This window comes from Heterodontus francisci, chromosome 35, assembly GCF_036365525.1.
Source record: "Heterodontus francisci isolate sHetFra1 chromosome 35, sHetFra1.hap1, whole genome shotgun sequence".
In the NCBI taxonomy this organism is placed as follows: Eukaryota; Metazoa; Chordata; class Chondrichthyes; order Heterodontiformes; family Heterodontidae; genus Heterodontus; species Heterodontus francisci.
This window is the reverse complement of record NC_090405.1, coordinates 37,251,055-37,271,059: the sequence shown is the minus strand read 5'-3', so window position 1 is coordinate 37,271,059 and position 20,005 is coordinate 37,251,055. Positions and strand designations below refer to the sequence as shown.

Genomic DNA, 20,005 nt, shown 5'->3' with positions numbered 1-20,005 from the left:
CGAAGAAAAGCAGGGGAGTTATACGACCATGTGAATTAGGAGCAGAAGTAGGCCACTCGGCCCCTCGCGTCTGCTCTGCCAGATGACGGCTGATCTGTTTCTGTCTCGAATTCCGCACTCCCATCTATCCCCAATAACCTTTGATTCCCGTGCCTAAGAATCTACCTCCGTCTTAAAAATATTCAATGACCCCACCTCCATCACCTTCTGAGGCAGAGAGTTCCAAAGTCGCACAACCTTCTGAGAGAAAAAATTTCTCCTCATCTCTGTCCTAAAAGGGCGACTCCTAATTTTAAAATAGTGTCCCCTAGTTCTGGACTTGCCCACAAGAGGAAACATCCTTTCCACATCCACCCTGTCAAGACCATTCAGGATCTTATAAACTTCAATAAAGTCTCCCCTCACTCTTCTAAATTCTCGTGAAAACAAGCCCAGTCTGTCCAACCTGACCTCATAAGTAAACCCGCTCATTCCAGCTATCAATCTAGTAAACCTCCTCTGAAACACCTCCAACGCATTCACATCCTTCCTTAAATAAGGAGACCAAAACTGCACATAGTATTCAATAAAATTGGATCACTATAAAAAAAAAATGTTCGCAACACCACCCACGTATGAATTCACTCTCACATGCACACACAAGAGAAGATAGAAGGGAAAGGGTAAAAAGGTATTAATAGAAAGGGGTGGCACAGTGGTTAGGACCACAGCCTCACAGCTCCAGCAACCCGGGTTCAGTTCTGGGTACTGCCTGTGCGGAGTTTGCAAGTTCTCCCTGTAACCGCGTGGGTTTCCGCCGGGTACTCCGTTTCCTCCCACAGCCAAAGACTTGCAGGTTGATAGGTAAATTGGCCATTGTAAATAGCCCCTAGTGTAGGTAGGTGGTAGGAGAATTGAGGGAAGGTCGGGATATGGTAGGGAATATGGGATTAAATGTAGGATTAGTATAAATGGGTGGTTGTTGGTCAGCACAGACTTGGTGGGCCGAAGGGCCTGTTTCAGTGCTGTATCACTCTATGTGGTCTTACCACTGCACTGTATAACTGAAGCATAACATCCTTACTTTTATTTTCAAGACATCCGTAGTGTCCTGGCCAATATTTATCCCTCAAACAACATCACAAGAACAGATAATCTGGTCATTATCACATTGGTATTTGTGGGATCTTGCTGTGTGCAAATTGGCTGCCGTGTTTCCGACACCGGCAATGGCACCAGCCGCTTTTGTGCGGGCACTGATGCCATTTGTAAAGGGCTCCAAGCCCTACATTTCAATTTAAATATTTAAAGAGACAGTGATTTTACAAAGTTAAATAAATTGATCCTGACCCTCTCCCACTCCCCAACAACCAAAGAATTAATTACCTGCCCTCCATCCCCAAAAAAAGCCTCTCAGCTTGTGCATCTGACCTTTCCCCTCCCAAAGTTCACAAACTTTAAACTTTAACCCTTCCCACAGCCCCTAGACCAATCAAATGACTCTGACGCCACTCTCCTCACCACCACCCAGCACTGAAAAAAGTACCTGTTACCCCCACCCACCCCCCCCCCCACCACACCCCATCCCGACCAGTGTTCCACCTCAGAATTCCGGATGGGGATCCGAAGGTGCAGGAGTGCCGGCCACTGGCACCAATATTGCTCCGGGACGGACGGCAGGAGCAAGAAGGTAATTTATTCGTTCATTTAAATTATTTTACATATTTAAATCCGACTCCCATCGCCGAGCGGCGCCAGGGCGGGGAGGGCCACCATGAGGCCTCGCTGTTGCCGGAAATATCGGGTCGGGCCTTCCCGGCTTCGAGGCCTGTGGTGGCCTCTGCCAGAGGCCCTTTTCAGCTATCTCCCCACTGCCATGACCCTAACGTCGGGGGGAGGGACTGTCAAAGCTGAAACGATATGAACATTCAAGATTTGGTCAGATAAGTGGATGCAGGAAGTGAGGTTGAATGGATAGAAGAACAGGATGTGCAAATGTGATTACAACTACTTCCTCGTGTGGAGGGTAAACACCAACATGAACCAATTGAATCATAGAATGAGACAACACAGAGGGAGGCCACTCAGTCCATCGTGCCAGCTCTTTGAAAGAATTAGTCCCCCTCACCGGCTCTTTCCCCATAGCCCCGCAAATGTTTCCTTCTTAAGTATTTATCCAATTCCCTTTTGAAAGTTACTATTGAATTTGCTTCCACCGCCCTTTCAGGTCATAACAACTCACTGTGTAAACTGTTTTCCCCACATGTCACCTCTGGTTCTTTTGTCAATTTCAGCAGCCATAGGTAGGACGGAGTTGGGAAGCCACCGATCTGGGCTCGAGCCGGAGGGGTCAGTGTTCCGAGGAAGTCGGAAGGGTCAGTGTTCCGAGGATGTTTGCAGGAATGAGAGTTGCAGCAAAGGACTTTTGCATCAGGGCTCAGGTGCTGGAGGCCCTTTAAGACATGGCAGTCAACATAAAAGGGAACCCATAAATCTTCCAGCGGCATGTAAGTAGCAAGCGGGTAGTAACAGGTGGAGTGGGGCCTATTAGGGACAAAGAGGGTAATATATACTTAGAGGTGCAGGGCTAGGCTAATATACTTCATAAGTACTTTGTATCAGTGTTCACTAAGGAAGAGGAATCTGACAAAATATCAGTAGAAGCGGAGAAAGTAGAGGCAACGGGTAGGGTAAAGTTAAGGGGGAGGAGGTACTGAAAAGGCTGGCTATGCTTAGCGTAGATAAGACACCTGGTCAGGATGGCTTGTGTCCCAGGTTGCTAAAGGAAGGTGGAGTGGAGCTAGCGGAAGGGCTTGCCAACATTTTCCAATCTTCCCTAGATACTGGGGTGCCAGAGGATTGGAGAATGGCAAATGTGACACCCTTATTCAAGAAAGGGTATAAAGGACAGTCCTAGTAACTAAAGCCAGTTCGTTTAACATCAGTTGTGGGTAAGGTTTTAGAAACAATAATCAGGGGGGGGGAAAAAAAATCAACAGACACTCGGTGAAGTTTGAATTAATTAAGGATAGCCAGCACAGATTTATAAATGGGAGATCATCCTTGATTAATCTAATTGAATTTTTTGATGAAGTAACAGAGAAGGTTGATGAAAGGAATGCCGTGGATTTTGTTTATACGGATTTTAAGAAAGATTTCGATAAAGTACCAGATAAAAGGCTGGTTAACAAAACTGAGGCTCATGGAATAGGAGGGTCAGTGTCCAATTGGTTAAAAAAATTGGCTTATAGAGAGAAAACAGCGGGTCAAAGTAAATGGTTATTTTCAGACTGGAGGATGGTAGACAGTGGTGTTCCCCAAGGGTCAGTGCTGGGACCACTGCTTTTTTTGCTATACATAAATGACTTAGATCTTGCAATACAGAGTAGAATTTCAAAATTTGCTGATGAAACCAAATTTGGAGGTCTGGCAAACAGTGAGGATGATATGAACTGCCGGAAACAGGACATAGATAGGCTAGCAGAATGGGCAGACAAGCGGCAGATGGAGTTTAATACAGACAAGTGTGAGGTGATGCATTTTGGCAGAAGGACTAGGGAGAGGAAATATAGACTTAATGATGCAGTTCTAAAGAATGTGCAGGAGGGACCTGTTGTGCATGTGCATCAATCTTTGAAAATGGCAAGACATATTGAGAGAGTGGTTAGCAAAGCATATAAAATCTTGGGCTTTATAAATAGAGGCACTGAGTATAAAAGCAGGGAAGTTATGCTGAACCTTTATAAAACTCTGGTTAAGCCCCAACTAGAGTATTGCATCCAGTTCTGGTCACCACACTTTAGGAAGGATGTGAGGGTCCTTGAGAGGGTGTCATGGAGTCACAGAGTCATATGAGTGATACAGCACTGAAGCAGGCCCTTCGGCCCACCAAGTCTGTGCTGACCAACAACCATCCATTTATACTAATCCTACATTAATCCCTTATACCCTGCCACATCCCCATCATTCTCCTACCACCTAGCAGATTTATCAGAATGGTTACAGGGATGAGGGATTTTAGCTGCAAGGTCAGGTTGGAGAAGCTGGGGTTGTTCTCCTTAGAGCAAAGGAGATTGAGGGGAGATTTGATAGAAGTGTACAAGATTATGACATGCTTAGATAAGTTAGACAAGGAAAAACTGTTCCTATTAACTGATGGTACAAGGACTAGGGGGCACAGGTTGAAGGTTTTGGGCAAGAGATGCAGGGGGAATGTAAGGATGAACTTGTTTTACACAGCGGGTGGTAATGACCTGGAACTCGCTGCCCACGAGGGTGGTGGAAGTGGGGCCAATCAATGATTTCAAAAGAAAATTGGATGGCTACTTGAAGGAAATAAACTTGCAGAGCTACGGGGAGCGAGTAGGGGAGTGGGTGGGACTGACTGGATGGCTCCGTGGAGAGCTGGCATGGACTCGATGGGCCAAATGGCCTCTTTCTGCACCATAAATGACTCTATGGCACTAGCACTTCCTTTCATGTCAGGTGACAGCGCGGCCTCAACACCCGCCTCTCGCCACCCTGCCTGTCGGCCATTAATTGGCCGACCGCGTGTGATCGCTACGGGAACGTAAGTCAGGGCAGAAGGGCCTTCGCCAGCCTCTTCTGGCTCCGCCTTCCCTTTCCCGCTGGGTCCTGTAAAATCCTGGCCCCTAAATCTATGCTTTCTGGTTACCAACCCTTCTCCCACTGGAAACAGTTTCTCCTTATTTACTCGATTAAAAACCCTTCACGATTTTAAATACCTTTATCAAATCTCCCCTTAACTTTCTCAGCTCGAAGGAGAACAACCCAAGTTTCTCCAGTCTCTCCATGTAACTGACGTCCCTCATGCCTGGCACCAATCTAGTGAAGCTCCTCTGCACCTTCGCCTAGGCTTTGACGCCCTTCCCAATATTTGGTGCCCAGAAGTAGGCACAACATTTCAGCTGGGGCCTAATCAGAGTTTTACAAAGAGTTAGCATCACTTCCTTACTTTCGTCCTCAGTTCTGATGAAAGGTCATTGAGCTGAAACGTTAACTCTGCTTCTCTCTCCACAGATGCTGCCTGACCCGCTGATTATTTCCAGAGTTTTCTTTTCTGCATTTGTACTCTATGCCTCTATTTATAAAACAGTGGATTTCATATCCATTCCTAACAGCGCTTCTGAACTAATCCTGCCACCTTCAAAGATTTGTGTACATACACTCCCAGGTCTCTCTGGTCCTGCAGCCCCTCTAACATTGTACCGTTTAATTTATATCGCTTCTCCCCATTCTTCCTAACAAAAACTTCACACCTCCCTGAGTTGTGGCCACAGCCTCTGCAATTTCCACCCTTACTTTCTTCAGCAACCTAGGTTGCATCCATTCCAGACCGGGTGACTTTTATACTTTAAGGAATGCCAACCTTTTCAGTACTATCTCTATCTCCAATTTAATTACTCCCTCCCCCTTTCCTGTAAAATAGGCAGCATCCTCCATTTTCAGCAAAGATGGATATGAAGTACTCATTTATTATCTCAGCCTCCAAAAAATGATCTTTTTGGTCCCTAATTGGCCACACCCTTCCTTTGACTAATAATGTATTTATAAAAGACATTAGGTTCCCTTTGATGCTACCAACTAACCTATTCTCAAACACGCTCTTTATCCCCTTATTTCCTTTTTCAGTTCTCCATGTACTTTCTATATTCAGCTTAGTTCTTCACTGAATTATGAACACAGTATTTGTCATAAGCCTCCTTTTTCTAGCCTGAACCTTAACTATCTCCTCTTCGATGGTTTCTCATTGTTCATACACTGTTTTACTTGCTAATATTTGATTCCCATCCACTTGGGCCAGATCTTATTTCAACTCACTAAAATTAGCCTTCCTCCAGTGGAATATTTTCACATTTAATTTTTCCTGTCCTTTCCCGTAATTATTCTAAACCTAATGATATTGTGATCACTGTTTCCCAACTGCTCCCCCACTGAAACATGCTCCACTTGCCCCATTTTATTCTCCAGGACTAGATACAGCGTTGCTGCCTTCCTCGTTGGGCTGGAAAGACACGGATCAAGAAAGTTCTCTTGTACATATTTCAAGAATTCCTCTTCCTCATTGCCTTCTTTAGTGTCACTATCCCAGTCTATATTAGGATAATCAAAGTCTCCTATTATTACTACTCTGTAGTTCTTGCACCTTTCTGCAATTTGCTCCTCTATCTTCTTCCCATTATTTGATGGTCTATAGTACATACCCAGCAGCATAATAGCTCCTCTATTGTTACTTATCTGAAGCAAATAGATTCTGTCTTTGAACCCTCATCCCTTTCTAGGGCTGTAATACTATCGCTGATCAATAACACCAGCCCATCCTTATTTCCTTCCCCTATCCTCCCTGAATAGATTGCAATCAGAAATATTAAGTGCCTATTCCTCCCCTTCTTTGACCCGGGTCTCCATATAGTCACTATATCATAGTGCCATATGGTGGCTTGAGTCTGCACCTCACCAACCTTCTTTACCCACACTCAACGTATTCACGCACATCCACTCTAAACTCGTCTTATTTTGCCCCGCATTTTCCCCGTCTCATCCCTCCTATTTCTAAACTAATTTATATTTTAATGCATTTATCTGTCCCTGTCCTCTGTGCACCTTGTATCTCCTGTCCAACGTTTCATCCTGGTGTGAATACCCTGGCCTAATTAGTTTAAACCCTCTCCCTGACAGCATGAGTTAACCTCCCTGTGAAGACATTGGTCACAGCCAGTGTAGAAATGCAGCAAGACCTGGACAACTTCCAGGCTTGGGCTAATAAGTGGCAAGTAACATTCGCACCACACAAGTGCCAGGCAATGATCATCTCCAAAAAGACAGAATCTAACCATTTCCCCTTGACATTCAATGGCAATACGATCGCTGAATCCCTCACTATCAACATCCTAGGGGCTACCATTGACCAGAAACTGAACTGGAATAGCCATTTAAATACTGTGGCTACAAGAGCAGGTCACAGGCTAGGAATCCTGCGGCAAGTAACTCACCTCCTGACTCCCCAAAGCCTGTCCACCATCTACAAGGTACAAGTCAGGAGTGTGATGGAATACTCTCCACTTGCCTGGATGGGTGCAGCTCCAACAACACTCAAGAAGCTCGACACCATCCAGGACAAAGCAGTGGCACCCCATCCACAAACATTCACTCCCTCCACCACCGACACACAGTGGCAGCAGTGTGTACCATCTACAAGATGCACTGCAGCAACTCAACAAGGCTCCTTAGACAGCAGCTTCCAAACCCGTGACCTCTACCAACTAGAAGGACAAGGGCAGCAGATGCATGGGAACACCAGCGCCTGCAAGTTCCCCTCCAAGTCACACACCATCCTGACTTGGAACTATATCGCCGTTCCTTCACTGGCGCTGGGTCAAAATCCTGGAACTCCCTTCCCAACAGCACTGTGGGTATACCTATCTCCCATGCAGTGCAGCGGTTCAAGAAGGCAGCTCACCACCACTTTCTCAAGGGCAATTAGGGATGGGCAATAAATGCTGGCCTGACTAGCGACGCCCACTTCCCACGAATAAATTTTTAAAACATTGAGGTGCAACTTGTCATTCCTGCCCCAGAACTGGTCACAATGCCCCAGGAATCGAAAGCCCTCCATCCTGAACCATTTCTCCAGCCACACTTAACCTGTATTATTTTATTGCTCCTACACTCACCAGCCCATGACACTGGGAGGAATCTAAAGATTGCTACATTTAAGGTTCTGCTCCTCAACTTCCTCTGTGGGATCGCAACCCTTTTCCTACCTATGTCAATGGTTCCAACATGGACCATGACTTCCAGCTGCTCCCCTCCCCCAGCAAAATGTTCTGCACCCGTTCAGTGATAGCCTTGGCACCAGGGAGGCAATACACCAAGTGAGACTCATATTGGCAGCTACAGAAACACCTGTCTAACCCCTTGACTCTCGAATCCCCTATGACTTTTGTATTTCTATACTTTGCTATGTTCCTTTGTGCAGTTATTTTCCCTATGGAGCTGTGGATGTATTGTAGACTGCGCTCTCCTAAGGTGTCATCACCTCACTAGTATTCAGCACTGAAAGCCAGTTTGAAAGTGCCACACTCTTGAATTATTCCTGCACTGCCTGCCTCTTCTGACCCATTTACTCCCCTCCTGGGCTCGATGTAGCTGCAGAATGACCACCTCCTGGATCGTGAACTCCAGGAAATTCTCAGTCTCCAAAATACACTGGTGTGACTCTAGCCGCTCCTCAAGCTCAGAAGCTCTGAGCTCGAGTTTGAGCAATTGGTGGCACTTCCTGCACATGTGGTTATCCAAGAGACGTGAAGCATCCTGGAGTTCCCAAATGGCACAGGAATTGCAGGCAACGGGTCTCAACCCCATCATTTTGCTTAAAAATCTATCTACTTATGAGATTTAGTTTAGTAACCCCTTACTTCTATTTATTATGTATACCACATTTTTTATTTTATGTTATTTGGGTCTCTCTAATTTTTTTTATCTTCTACTTAGTTCATTTTAATTTTATCCCCTTTGATCTAATTAATCACTGATTATATTTTAACTTAACTTACTGCGCCCCTTGGTTTAAATTACCCAGCATCTCCTTCCCCTCACACTTAATTCCAACTCTCACCAAATTTCCATTGTCACTCTGTTTAACAAGCCACTGCCTATAGCAGATCCACCCAATTATCATCAAGCTCTGTTCTTTAGATGATATCGCTTTTATATATAGCTTTTTGTAACAGACTGGTTACAACTGGACAATCAACGTCTTGCCACAATAGTTGACACCTATTCAGGGACTTCCTTACAGCTGATTAACTGTTAACTGCCACCAGGCATTTTTTTTTTTAAGTTATAAAATTAAGTTAGATTTCAGTTTGATAACACTTCCTTTTTTACTCACCTACCACTTTCCAGTGAACTCCCACTGTCACTCTGGTAGTAGCTTTACCCAGCTCTGTGTTTGCATCACCAGATATACGCGTCACTGGGTTACGGAGCTGAAACAGTCTCGAACATGAACGAAGCTCACCTAACTGACACACATTAGTCTCAGCTCCTCAAACATCACAATAGCCCTTGAACCCTCATAGGATATACAGCATAGAAACAGGGTATTCGGCCCAACCAATCCATGTCGGCTTTTATGCTCCAGTCAAGCCTCCTCCATCCTTCCTCGTCTGACTCTCAACATAACCCTCTACTCCCTTCTCCCTCCTATGCAGATCAAGCCTCTCTTTAAAGGCACCTATACTACTGCCCTCAACCACTCCCTGTGGTAGCGGGCTCCACGTTCTCACCACTCTCTGGGTAAAGAAGTTTCTTCTGTATTCCCTATTGGATTTCTTGGCGACTATTTTATATTGATGGCCTCTAGTTACGCCCCTCCCCACAAGTGGAAATATTCTCTCTGTATCCACTCTATCAAAACCCTTCATAATTTTAAAGACACCCCTCAACCATCTCTTTTCAAAAGAAAAGTGACTCCGCCTGTTAATCCTTTTTACAATATGGTGATTAGAATTGCACACAAAAATCGAAGTGTGGGTCTAATAAGGTTCGATAAAATTTAGCATAATTTCTCTACTTTTCAATTCTTAAACGGAGTAAATATCAGAACATAGGAATAGGAGGCCATTTAGCCCCTCGAGCCTGTTCCGTCATTCAAGGTGATCATGGCTGATTTCTGACCAAACCTCCTTTGTTCAATATCCCTTAATACCTCTGGCCAACAAAACTCTATCCAGCTCAGTTTAAAATTAGCAATTGATCCAGCATCAATTGCTGTTTGCGGAGAGATTTGCAAACTTCTTCCACCCTTTGCATTTAGATGTGTTTCTGAATTTCACTCCTGAACGGTCTGGCTCTAATTTGTAAACTATGCCCCCTAATCCTAGAGTCCCCAACTAGTGGACATAGTTTCTCTCTATTTACCCCGTTCCCTTGAATATCTTCAATCAAATCACCCCTAAATTCCAGGGAATATAATTGGAATTTGTGTTACCTCTCTTCATAACAGGAATCTAGGCATCATTCTGCTCTTTTCTCCAAGGCCAATATATTCTTACTAAGTGTGGTGCCCAGAACTGCACACAGTACGCCAGGTGTGGTCTAACCAGGGCTTTAATATCTGAAGGATAACTTCTACCCTCTGGTATTCTAGTCCTCTAGATATAAAGGTCAGCACTCCATTAGCTTTTTTTGATTGTTTTCTGTACCTGTTCACGACATTTTAATGATCTATGTACCTGGACCACATCCCACCACCCATCCCCCCACCACTCCGTCTCTTTGAACTTCCACTGTTTCTAGCTTTTCATCATTTAAAAAGTACCCTGTTCTATCATTTTTTAGGTCCAAAGGGGACGACCTCACATTTACCTACAACTGAAATCCATCTGTCACAGTTTTGCCCATTCGCTTAACCCATCAATGTCTCTTTGTAATGTTACGCTTCCATCTACATTCTGACGTACTACATGCTGATACCAAATGACTTCTAATATAACAAGTTAACCATAAAAAATGTTGAAATTATCTACAACTTTATACTGTCCAAATACAAAGGTAAAACTGATGTAAATAGTTTATACCTCTGACAGTAATACTGCCCCTCAATATGAGGCTTTTTCCTATCGCCTTCAAGGACAGCCCAATGGTGACACACCAGAACAGTTTCACCGAGGGTAGCGGAGCTCCTTGTTTTAAATCTCTCAGGCATATTGGCTTTCTTCCCGAGTAGTGAAAGTTCATACAGCTGAGTGGCCTGCTGGCCTTCTTCAAAGAGCTGGAGTCACATAGAGGGCATAGCCACCGGAGGTGGCAGCTTCATTTCCCTGAAGGATATGAACAAACTCGTTGGGTTGTCTGAACAATACGCCTCTCCTCACGACCTCTTTCCCCAAGTTACTGGACCTGGTGAATCCAGTTTCACAAGCTCCCCTCATTGGATTTGAAATCGTGCTCCCTGGGTTATTAGCTTAGAGCAGTGTTGTTCAACACATCATCCACATTCCTGATTGGGCATGTGATCTCAATGCTCATTCGCACAGAGCACGCACATGAACTTTAACCTTTTGGTGCATTTGTTGGTAAAATGCTAAGACAAAAAGCAGAGTGCTCTTTGATTGGTGTGTACTTCCATTCCTCGATTCCTGAATGCTGGTAAATGTTAAATAAATATATACTAGTGAAGTACATTTGCCTGCATTGTGCCAGTGTGCATATAAAGGTGTTTTCTCTAAAATTAGCATATGTGCTAAAACAGTGTCACCATGGACACACCTGCAGCTAGTCAGCCATTTCAAATGTAAATGTGCATTGTAACTCTAATCCACAAAGGGGAGATGGTGGTGTAATGATAATATTACTGAACTTATAATACGGAGGCCCAGGGAATATGGGTTTAAATCCCACCAAGATAGCTGATTGAATTTAAGTTCAATTACTTTTTTAAAAAGTCTAGAATTGAAAGCTGGTCTCAGTAATGGTGCCATGAAACTATCATTGATTGCATAAACCCATCTGCTTCACTAATGTTCTTCAGGGAAGGAAATCTGCCATTCTTACCTGGTCTGGCCTACATGTGACCCACAGCAATGTGGTTGACTCTTAAATGCCCTCTGCCTACCAAGGCAAGCACTACAGAAAAGTCACAACAGATGGGCTGCAACAGTTCAAGAAGGGAACTCACCACAGGGATGGGCAACAAATGTTGGCCTCGCCAGCGATGCCCACAACCATGAAAGAATAAAAATAGTGTAGTGAGGCACCTCATCCACTGTATTGAAAGAAACCAATCTGTATTGTACTTTATGCAGTCAAATTTGAACTGTTATAATGTGTATTTTTACAAATTTTATGAGTAAAGTATATTTTTAGGGGAAAAAACATTGGTTAGAACTATAACTAGTACTCAACTATAATTGTTCTCAAACACAACTTATTAGTAGAGATATTCCTGTGCAAATACATTTCCCAATCTTAACTGTTTGTAGAGTAGCTCAACCCTACTTGGCAAATTTCAAATCCTTATTAACAAACCAGAGGCTTGGATAACTCTCCCAGAGCACATGCTGCGGAGATATCAGCCAGCCATCTCCTCAAGGATCTCACCACCGTGCAAACTTCTGCTGGGAAGCACTGCATCATTGTAGCTCGTTTTCCCAGTGCAAAGGTTTCTTCAGAATTTGATCTTAAAAATATTAAATAACTTCTGTTTCTATGAGCTGAGCCTCTCTGGAAAGTTTCGTAAGACAACTGCACGGCGCGCGCTGCCAGAATTATGACCTTTCTACATATTGCATCTAAAGGCAACGTTTTCCCTTGTGGTGGTAAAACGGAAACAAGTTCCCTTTAAAGAGAGCTGTCACCACGGGGATAATACGAGGGGAAGAGGAGCGTACAAATCTATCAGGCCAGTCTCCCAACCAATGTATTAGGCCAGACAGGTCAAAAATCAGGTAAATAGATTCTAGAGAGACACACAACGCCCCCAATTTTAACCCCCCCTGCCAAACTGGGCCGGGTGCGGGGGGCAGTTAAAAATAAAATGGTCACTTAACCCCTCTGACAGCTGAGCCGCTCATTGGCAGGAAGGAAGCAGACTTTCTATAAATATGCAGATCGGGCCTTGATGGCATCATTGGGCCTGACTGCAATAGTAGTTGGAGGCCCGAGCGCGAGAAGCAGCAACAGCTTCCCTCCTCGCCCCTCCCCCACCACTCCAGACCTGCCGGGAGGAGGAGCGTGGGTCAGAGTTTATAAAATGGACCTATAGGTTTCTTTAAGGTCATATCCAGCAGGAGTGCTGTAGGCCTCCCTCGTACTAGCACCCACCATGAGCACTTCCAGAGACCCCCAAATGCAGACAGAACCTCCCCTTTCTCCCCAAACCCACCCCCAGAATAATCCCACTGGTTCCCGCTGTAGCCTCCTTTTGTGGAATTCCTGCTTACTGGGATTTGGCCTAGTTTGGACAGGACTCTGGGAACCCACCGCTAAGACTGGTCAGGCTTCCAAATCCCGGGGTTCACCATCTGCTTCAGGGCTTGCCCACACTGTACCCACCAGCCCACACACGCCCCACCCATTCCCCCTTCCCCCCAACTTTAAAATTAGGGCCATAATCATCTGTTTGAACTCTCAAAGATTGGAGGAGGTGGAACTCGGTGCAGGAGTAGGGCCCAAGCTCTGGTTCCTGGTTCCGCATGTGGAGAGTTTCAGCCCTCAACTGTATCATTGCTATCAGGGACAGAAACCACCCCCTCACCACCACCACCACCCCATCATCCCGCACCCCCCATCCCCCCCACCCCCAACCCTTGCATGTCCCGGAGCAGGTTGGAGAGCCGTAGGCCTCAAAGTAGATCTCCAATGCACCATCTCGACTCAGAAGAAATGCTATCTAGATACTTAAAAAGGGGATTAGTTAAACTATCCTGTTTTGTGAGCCCAGGCGCTCTCTTACAGAATCATGTGATATTATTAACATTGTGGTGGGCGGGGGGGTGGGGGGGGCACCTTTCTCACTGTGCAGCCTGTAGGCTCATTGTTACAGCATGTACAACCTGCCAACAATTGGTTGGCTTTCATAACCTATCATAATAGAGGTGGGAAGTTGCGTTCAATAGTCCTGTCTTTGCTCTCACTGCTCTTTAACGACTGACTGTGCTCAGCACGCTGGGGTGGTCAAAACTGCTGCTGTAGCACCAGTAACGCTGTGTCCTCGCACTGTGTACACTTTCTGTTCTCTGGTTTGCCATCATAGGTATGGAAATGAATAGGCAATGAGGAAATTGGTCGTTGCCCCAACACAGGCTTTCAATCCCTGGAAACAAAGCCTCTCTGCAGAAATTGCAGTTTGCTATAGAGACTGTAGAGGGGTCAAAGTCCTCTACAGAGGATGTTACTTTATGGAATACACTGATCACCAGTGATCATCAGATGGAGCATTACTTCCAACTCTGCCACAACACTGAGACAGCCCTAATCAAAATCACAAATGGCATGCTCTGTGACCGTGCAGTCTTAGTGCCTTATCTTCACTGCAAGCTTTGATGAAGTCAGCGACACCTCTCTCCTCCGACTGCAGCCAAAACATCTCCAGCAATAGCTTCTCTTCCCACTCCCAGACCAGTACCGCCGGAGTCGCCCAAGTATCTAACCTTAGCCATCTCTCATCCTTATCTACATAATCATCTGCAACATCATCCACACGTACGACACCCAGCTCTACCTCTCCACCACCTCTCTCTGCCTCTCACTGTCCCCGTGCTGTCATGCATGAGTCACAATATCCACCAGTTAAACGTTCGGAAGACTCAAGTTAACCATCATTGGCCCTCCCCTCACATATTTTATTGCTTTGCCACCGATTCCATCCCCCTCCCTGGCCACGGGGTTTCAGGCTCAACCAAACTGTTCAGCCCGAAGGTGAGCTCCCCACTTCTTAGCCTCACCATGGTAAAGACCGCACCTCCCCAAAGTCACAGATCTCCAACCCTGGCTCAGCCCATCTGCTGCTGAAACCATCATCCATGCCTTTTGTCACTTCCAGGCAGGTTCGAACACCTCGTCGTTCCTTAACTTCAGCTCATCCAAAACTCTGCTCTCCATATTCTATCCTGGCACAAGTCTCATCACCCATCAGTGTTTTGCTCCACTCACTGACCTACACTGGTTCCAGATCCCCCAACAACTCCCATTTAAAATTCTCATCGTGTGTTTAAAGACCTTTGTGACCAGCCCCCACCCCTATCTCTAACTTTCTCCAGCTCAAGATGGTTTTTCTAGGCTAAAAAAATGCTGTATGAATGCTAGTTGCTAATACCTTCCTTGACAGGGCATCACTACAGATGGGGGTCTCTCTATAAAAACAGTATTGACAAGCATTAACTGTTAATCAATCGTTTGTCAATGGTTTGATTATACGCAGGTGAAGGGTGTTAATTGGGGTTTGTTGAGCACTTATAAGCAAACACTCACTGAGACTGGCGGAGACTGTTGAGTGAGGAGCTACATGTTTATAATCCTTTTGCTCTGTACAATAAATGTGAAGCTCAGTAAAGATAGGCTCCAGCATTATCTTTCCATAACAAGCTTTCAGATGTTTAACATCAATTGGCCCAGACTGAAGGTTTGCTCTAGCAGATTGATGGTTGTGCAGTAAGCAGACACAGTAACGTCTGTATGTGACTGACAGACTGACCGAGAATCTAACCATCTCCCCATGACATTCAATGGCATTACCATCGCTGAATCCCCCACTATCAATATCCTAGGGGCTACCATTGACCAGAAACTGAACTGGAGTAGCCATATACATACCATGGCTACAAAAGCAGGTCAGAGGCGAGGAATCCTGTGGCGAGTAACTCACCTCCTGACTCGCCAAAGCCTGTCCAGCATCTACAAGGCACCAGTCAGGAGTGTGATGGAATACTCTCCACTTGCCTGGATTGCTGCAGCTCCAACAACACTCAAGAAGCTCGACACCATCCAGGAAAAAGCAGCCCGCTTGATTGGCACCCCATCTACAAACATTCACTCCCTCCACCACCGACGCACAGTGGCAGCCGTGTGTACCATCTACAAGATGCACTGCAGCAATGCACCAAGGCTCCTTAGACAGCACCTTCCAAACCTGTGACCTCCACCAACTAGAAGGAAAGGGGCAGCCATAGCATGGGAACACCACCACCTGAAAGCTCCCCTCCAAGTCACACACCATCCTGACTTGGAACTATATCGCCGTTCCTTCACTGTCGCTGGGTCAAAATCCTGGAACTCCCTTCCTAACAGCACTGCGGGTGTTTGCAGCGGTTCAAGAAGGCAGCTCACCACCACCTTCTCAAGGGCAATTAGGGATGGGCAATAAATGCCCACATCCTATGAATGAATAAAAAGAAATCACAGTACGTAGGGTTTACGGGCTGTGCCAATGACACAGAAAGTTTATTCTGTGACTAACTAGATCACATTGTTTAGGCTTGATTTGTGCTGAGATAGATGACCTCACGTGGGGTAGTGGTGGGCAGTTCACCACTGACTGTCAGATTTCCTGCTCCTAGAGAAGAAGACCGGCCTTGAGTACGATGATGCTCATGGTTGAGGCGAACACAGGAACAACAGGTACCTGTGCCAGGAACTGGGCAGTGCCCAGTGTGCATACAACCGTCAACAGATGAGGGGGGGGGGGGTATTATCCATACGAGACTGGGTGGTGGTCAGTGCACACGGGAGGCCTGTGCAAGGGATTATGTGAACTGAAATAACACAGACGCAAGTCCCACGGCAACGGGAACTTGAATTTTACCTCATGCCATTGCAACACTGAGTAAACAAGAACCATCTGCTATATAAAGCTGCAGGAACGCTGCTGGTAGGAAATGGCACCCGGCCAAGCAGCAGAGAGCAGCAGAAAGTGATTATTTCCGGGATGGTGGGTCCCTCCTCACACACTAACCTTCAGGTACATTCTCCCTGTGTGTTTCTGGACCATCACCTGAATCCGTGCAACTAAAACCTTGACTGCCCTGACTGCCAAATCTCAGGCTGAGCTTAAACAGGGAAGCTGAGCTGTGTTTGTCTGCACTGTCCTCCTGTCATCCGCACACCCAGGGGCTTTTGATGGTCCACCCCCACTTGCATTCTGCCTCTCTCTCCTCCCTCAGGCTCCAGCCTGGGTACCAGAGCTACAATGAGGACATTGCATCAAAAGGCATTTACAATCCCACACCCAACCGCCCCCCCCCCTCTCCCCCGCAAAACCTGTGCAGGACAGAGACTCCCAGAGGGTGGGGAGGCTGGGAGCCTGGCCATCCCCTCAGCCTCACCCAACCCTCCCTCATCTTTCCCCCAGACCCTGCAATCTCCCAATTTGCTCAGCACCTCCTTTGCAGCCCCCGGATCTGGGAGGACACAGAATGTCTTTGCATTCGCAGTGAAAATCTGCATTTATCTGAATGCATTGAGAATAAAACCTCAACGCCGCGCCGGAGGAGCGCCAGAGACCAGCCACCCTCACCCCTCCCCTCTTCAATCAACCTTAATCCTATTTATTCCCGATTTATTTTGAATGTTTTGACCTTTTGTAGTCGCTGGAGAAGATGCCTCCGCTGGCCGGGTCGTGTCCGTACTCGGGTTCCCCCAGGGATGAGCCCTTGTCCTCGTTGTAAGCCGGCCCGGACGACATGGTGCTGAAGAGATAGCAGCCCGAGGATTAGCGCTGAGCTCCGGACCGGGAAGAGTCTTTTCAAGGGGCGGGGCCTGCTGACAGCAGCTCGCCCTGACGTCAGAGAGAGGGTGACGTCACCCGATCACATGGCGAGAGTGGGCGGGGATAGAACCTTGTGTTGCAAAAGTCTCTGTCTCATCAGAGAAAGCATTTCATTTCCATTGAGATTTCATCCTCTTCACGGCTCTTTTGAAGTGTCCTCACTGTTTTAAAATTCATTAGTTGTTGCCTAATTACTCGTTGTTGTAATATAGTTACATAGGAGTAGGCCATTCAGCCCATCGAGCCTGCCCCGCCTTTCAATACGATCATGGCTGATCATTCACTTCAATGCCTTTTTCCCCACACTATCCTCATATCCCCTTACGTCATTTGCATTTAGAAATCTGTCAATCTCTGCTTTAAACATACACAAATGACTGAGCTTCCACAGCCCTCTGGGGAAGAGAATTCCAAAGACTCTCAACCCTCTGAGTAAAGAAATTTCTCCTCATCTCCGTCCTAAGTGGCTTCCCCCTTATTTTGAAATTGTGTCCCCTGGTTCTAGACTCCCCAACCAGGGGAAACATCTTAGCTCCATCTACCCTGTCTATCCCTTTTAGTATTTTGTAGGTTTCTCACCCCATTCTCCTCCTTAACAAATTTGCATTTATATAGAGCCTTACGCCAGGAGCCAATTAAGTACTTTTTGACACAAAAGCAAAATGCTGCGCTTGCTGGAAACCTGAACTCGAAACTGAAAATTCTGGAAATACGCAGGCATTTAAAAAAAATTCTTTCGTGCGATGTGGCAAGGCCCAGCATTTGTTGCCCATCCCTAATTACCCTCAGCCATTTCAGAGGGCAGTTAAGAGGGGGTCTGGAGTCACATATAGGCCAGACCAAGTAAGGATGGCAGATTTCTTTCCCTAAAGGACATTAGTGAACCAGGGCTTTTACAATAATCGATGACAGTTTCATGGCACCATTACCGAGACCAGCTTTCTTCTATTAATTAACTGAATTTAAATTCCACCAGCTGCCCTGGTGGGATTTGAACCCACGTCTCCAGGACATTAGCCTCAGCCTCTAGATTACTAGGTTAGCAACATTGCCACTACCCCACCATCTTCCCATCTGTGGAGAGCGAAACAGAGTTAACATTTCAGGTCACTGACCTTTCACCAGAAGTGTAGTCACTGTTGTACTGTAGGAAATGCAGCAGTCAGTCTGTGCAGAGCAAGCTCCCACAAGCAGTAAGGAGGTAAAATGAACCCAATGGGCCCAGACCCGACACTGCATGAGTAGCATGCACCACGAACAGAGAGGCCTGAGTCCTTCATGAAAATGGGCCTCATCTACGCTGATGGGTGCGTCATAGGCCCCAGTTGCCTACCAGCTCTTCCTGGCTCCACAGAAAATTTTAAATTAATTAAAAATTAAAATGAAACTCACCTTTAGTTGGTGGCTGCAGATGCCTGTCCTGCTCATCAGGAACACGAGTCCTCCAACAGGCGTTAGGCCCCCCAATTAACATATTTAAGGGACCTAACACCTATTTTTATCATCTGTCCGGGACGCCTAAAAATGCTCCTTACAAATCTAGCAGTGGGACCAACGTCCATGTAGGTTGTTCCGAAAAAAAGGGCGCAAAGCATGCACCAATTTCTACCCCATATATTTAGTGATGTTGAAAGTGAAATATTAGTCAAAACATCAGGAGAACCTCCCTGTTCCTCTTTGAAAAGTGTCATTGGGTATTTTACATCCATCTGAGAAGGCAGGCCAGAATTTTGTTTAACATCTCATCTGAAAGACTGCACCTCCGACATTGCAGCACGCCCTCAGTACTGCATTGGTGAATCAGCCTAGGTTATGTGCTCCAGTGGCTGGAGTGGGGCTTGACCCCAGGACTGAAGTGAGGAATATTCAAGGTTCTTATTGAATTGAAAGGAAGATGATTAAATTTGTACTAGTGGCTTTCTCATTGTGTTGCATCGGCCCATAGTGTTTTATGCAGAAGTGGAAATGATGTGATGTCGATGAATGGGAGGATGTGGCCTTAGAGAAGGGGTGTTGATTGCGTGATGATTTGGAAACTGACGTGCATGTGGTTTAGGGGAATGGCGTGGTGAGATGTATTGTGGGGTGGTGAGAAGTCGAGAGAAAGTTGGTGAAGAAGAGTGATCAACGTTGATCTTTCTGAAACACTGTGACCTACAGGGCTCACACGGACGAGGTCATCAATCCAGAACTTTGCATTAACAATCATAGACAGTTATATACACTTACAAATAGTCGTTTGGTAGTACAGAACTTGAGTATTGCTGAAAACAAAGACATTTTGTTGAAGCTTTTCATCTTGCACTCATCAGGACAATTCACAAGAATACCTATGTAAAGGAAAGCAACAACTTTATACTGATCTCTTCTCATACCGTATAAATTTGTTGCTTTCCCTTACATTAGTTTCTTGCAGATTGTACTGATGAATGAAAGATGAAAAGCTTCAACAAAATGTCTCTGTTTTCAGCAATACTCAAGTTCTGTACTACCAAACGACTATTTGTAAGTGTATATAACTGTCTATGATTGTTAATGCAAAGTTCTGGATTGATGACCTCGTCCGTGTGAGCCCTGTAGGTCACAGTGTTTCAGAAAGATCAACGTTGATCACTCGTCTTCACCAACTTTCTCCCATCCCCTTCTCTACTGCAGGACTTGACTTCCTGCTGAGGTGTGGGCGCATGAGTGAATTCCAGGACTCAGCTGAGTTAACTATTACTAATTCATTCACCT

The 20,005-nt window shown here is 45.8% G+C and overlaps 1 protein-coding gene across 2 annotated transcripts in view; it reads right to left on the bottom strand.

The window, feature by feature from the left end:
• Window positions 1-17,238, bottom strand: part of LOC137350617 (AP-3 complex subunit beta-2) — a 197,088-nt gene extending 179,850 nt beyond the window's left edge. Inside the window, exon 1 of one of the 2 annotated variants that reach the window (XM_068015359.1) lies at window positions 17,079-17,238. In XM_068015359.1, the coding sequence (XP_067871460.1) occupies window positions 17,079-17,185 (107 nt within the window). In that variant the 5' untranslated portion in view covers window positions 17,186-17,238. The remainder of the gene's footprint in view (window positions 1-17,078) is intronic. The other variant, XM_068015360.1, reaches the window with a different exon arrangement.
• Between the last annotated feature and the right edge of the window lie 2,767 nt (window positions 17,239-20,005).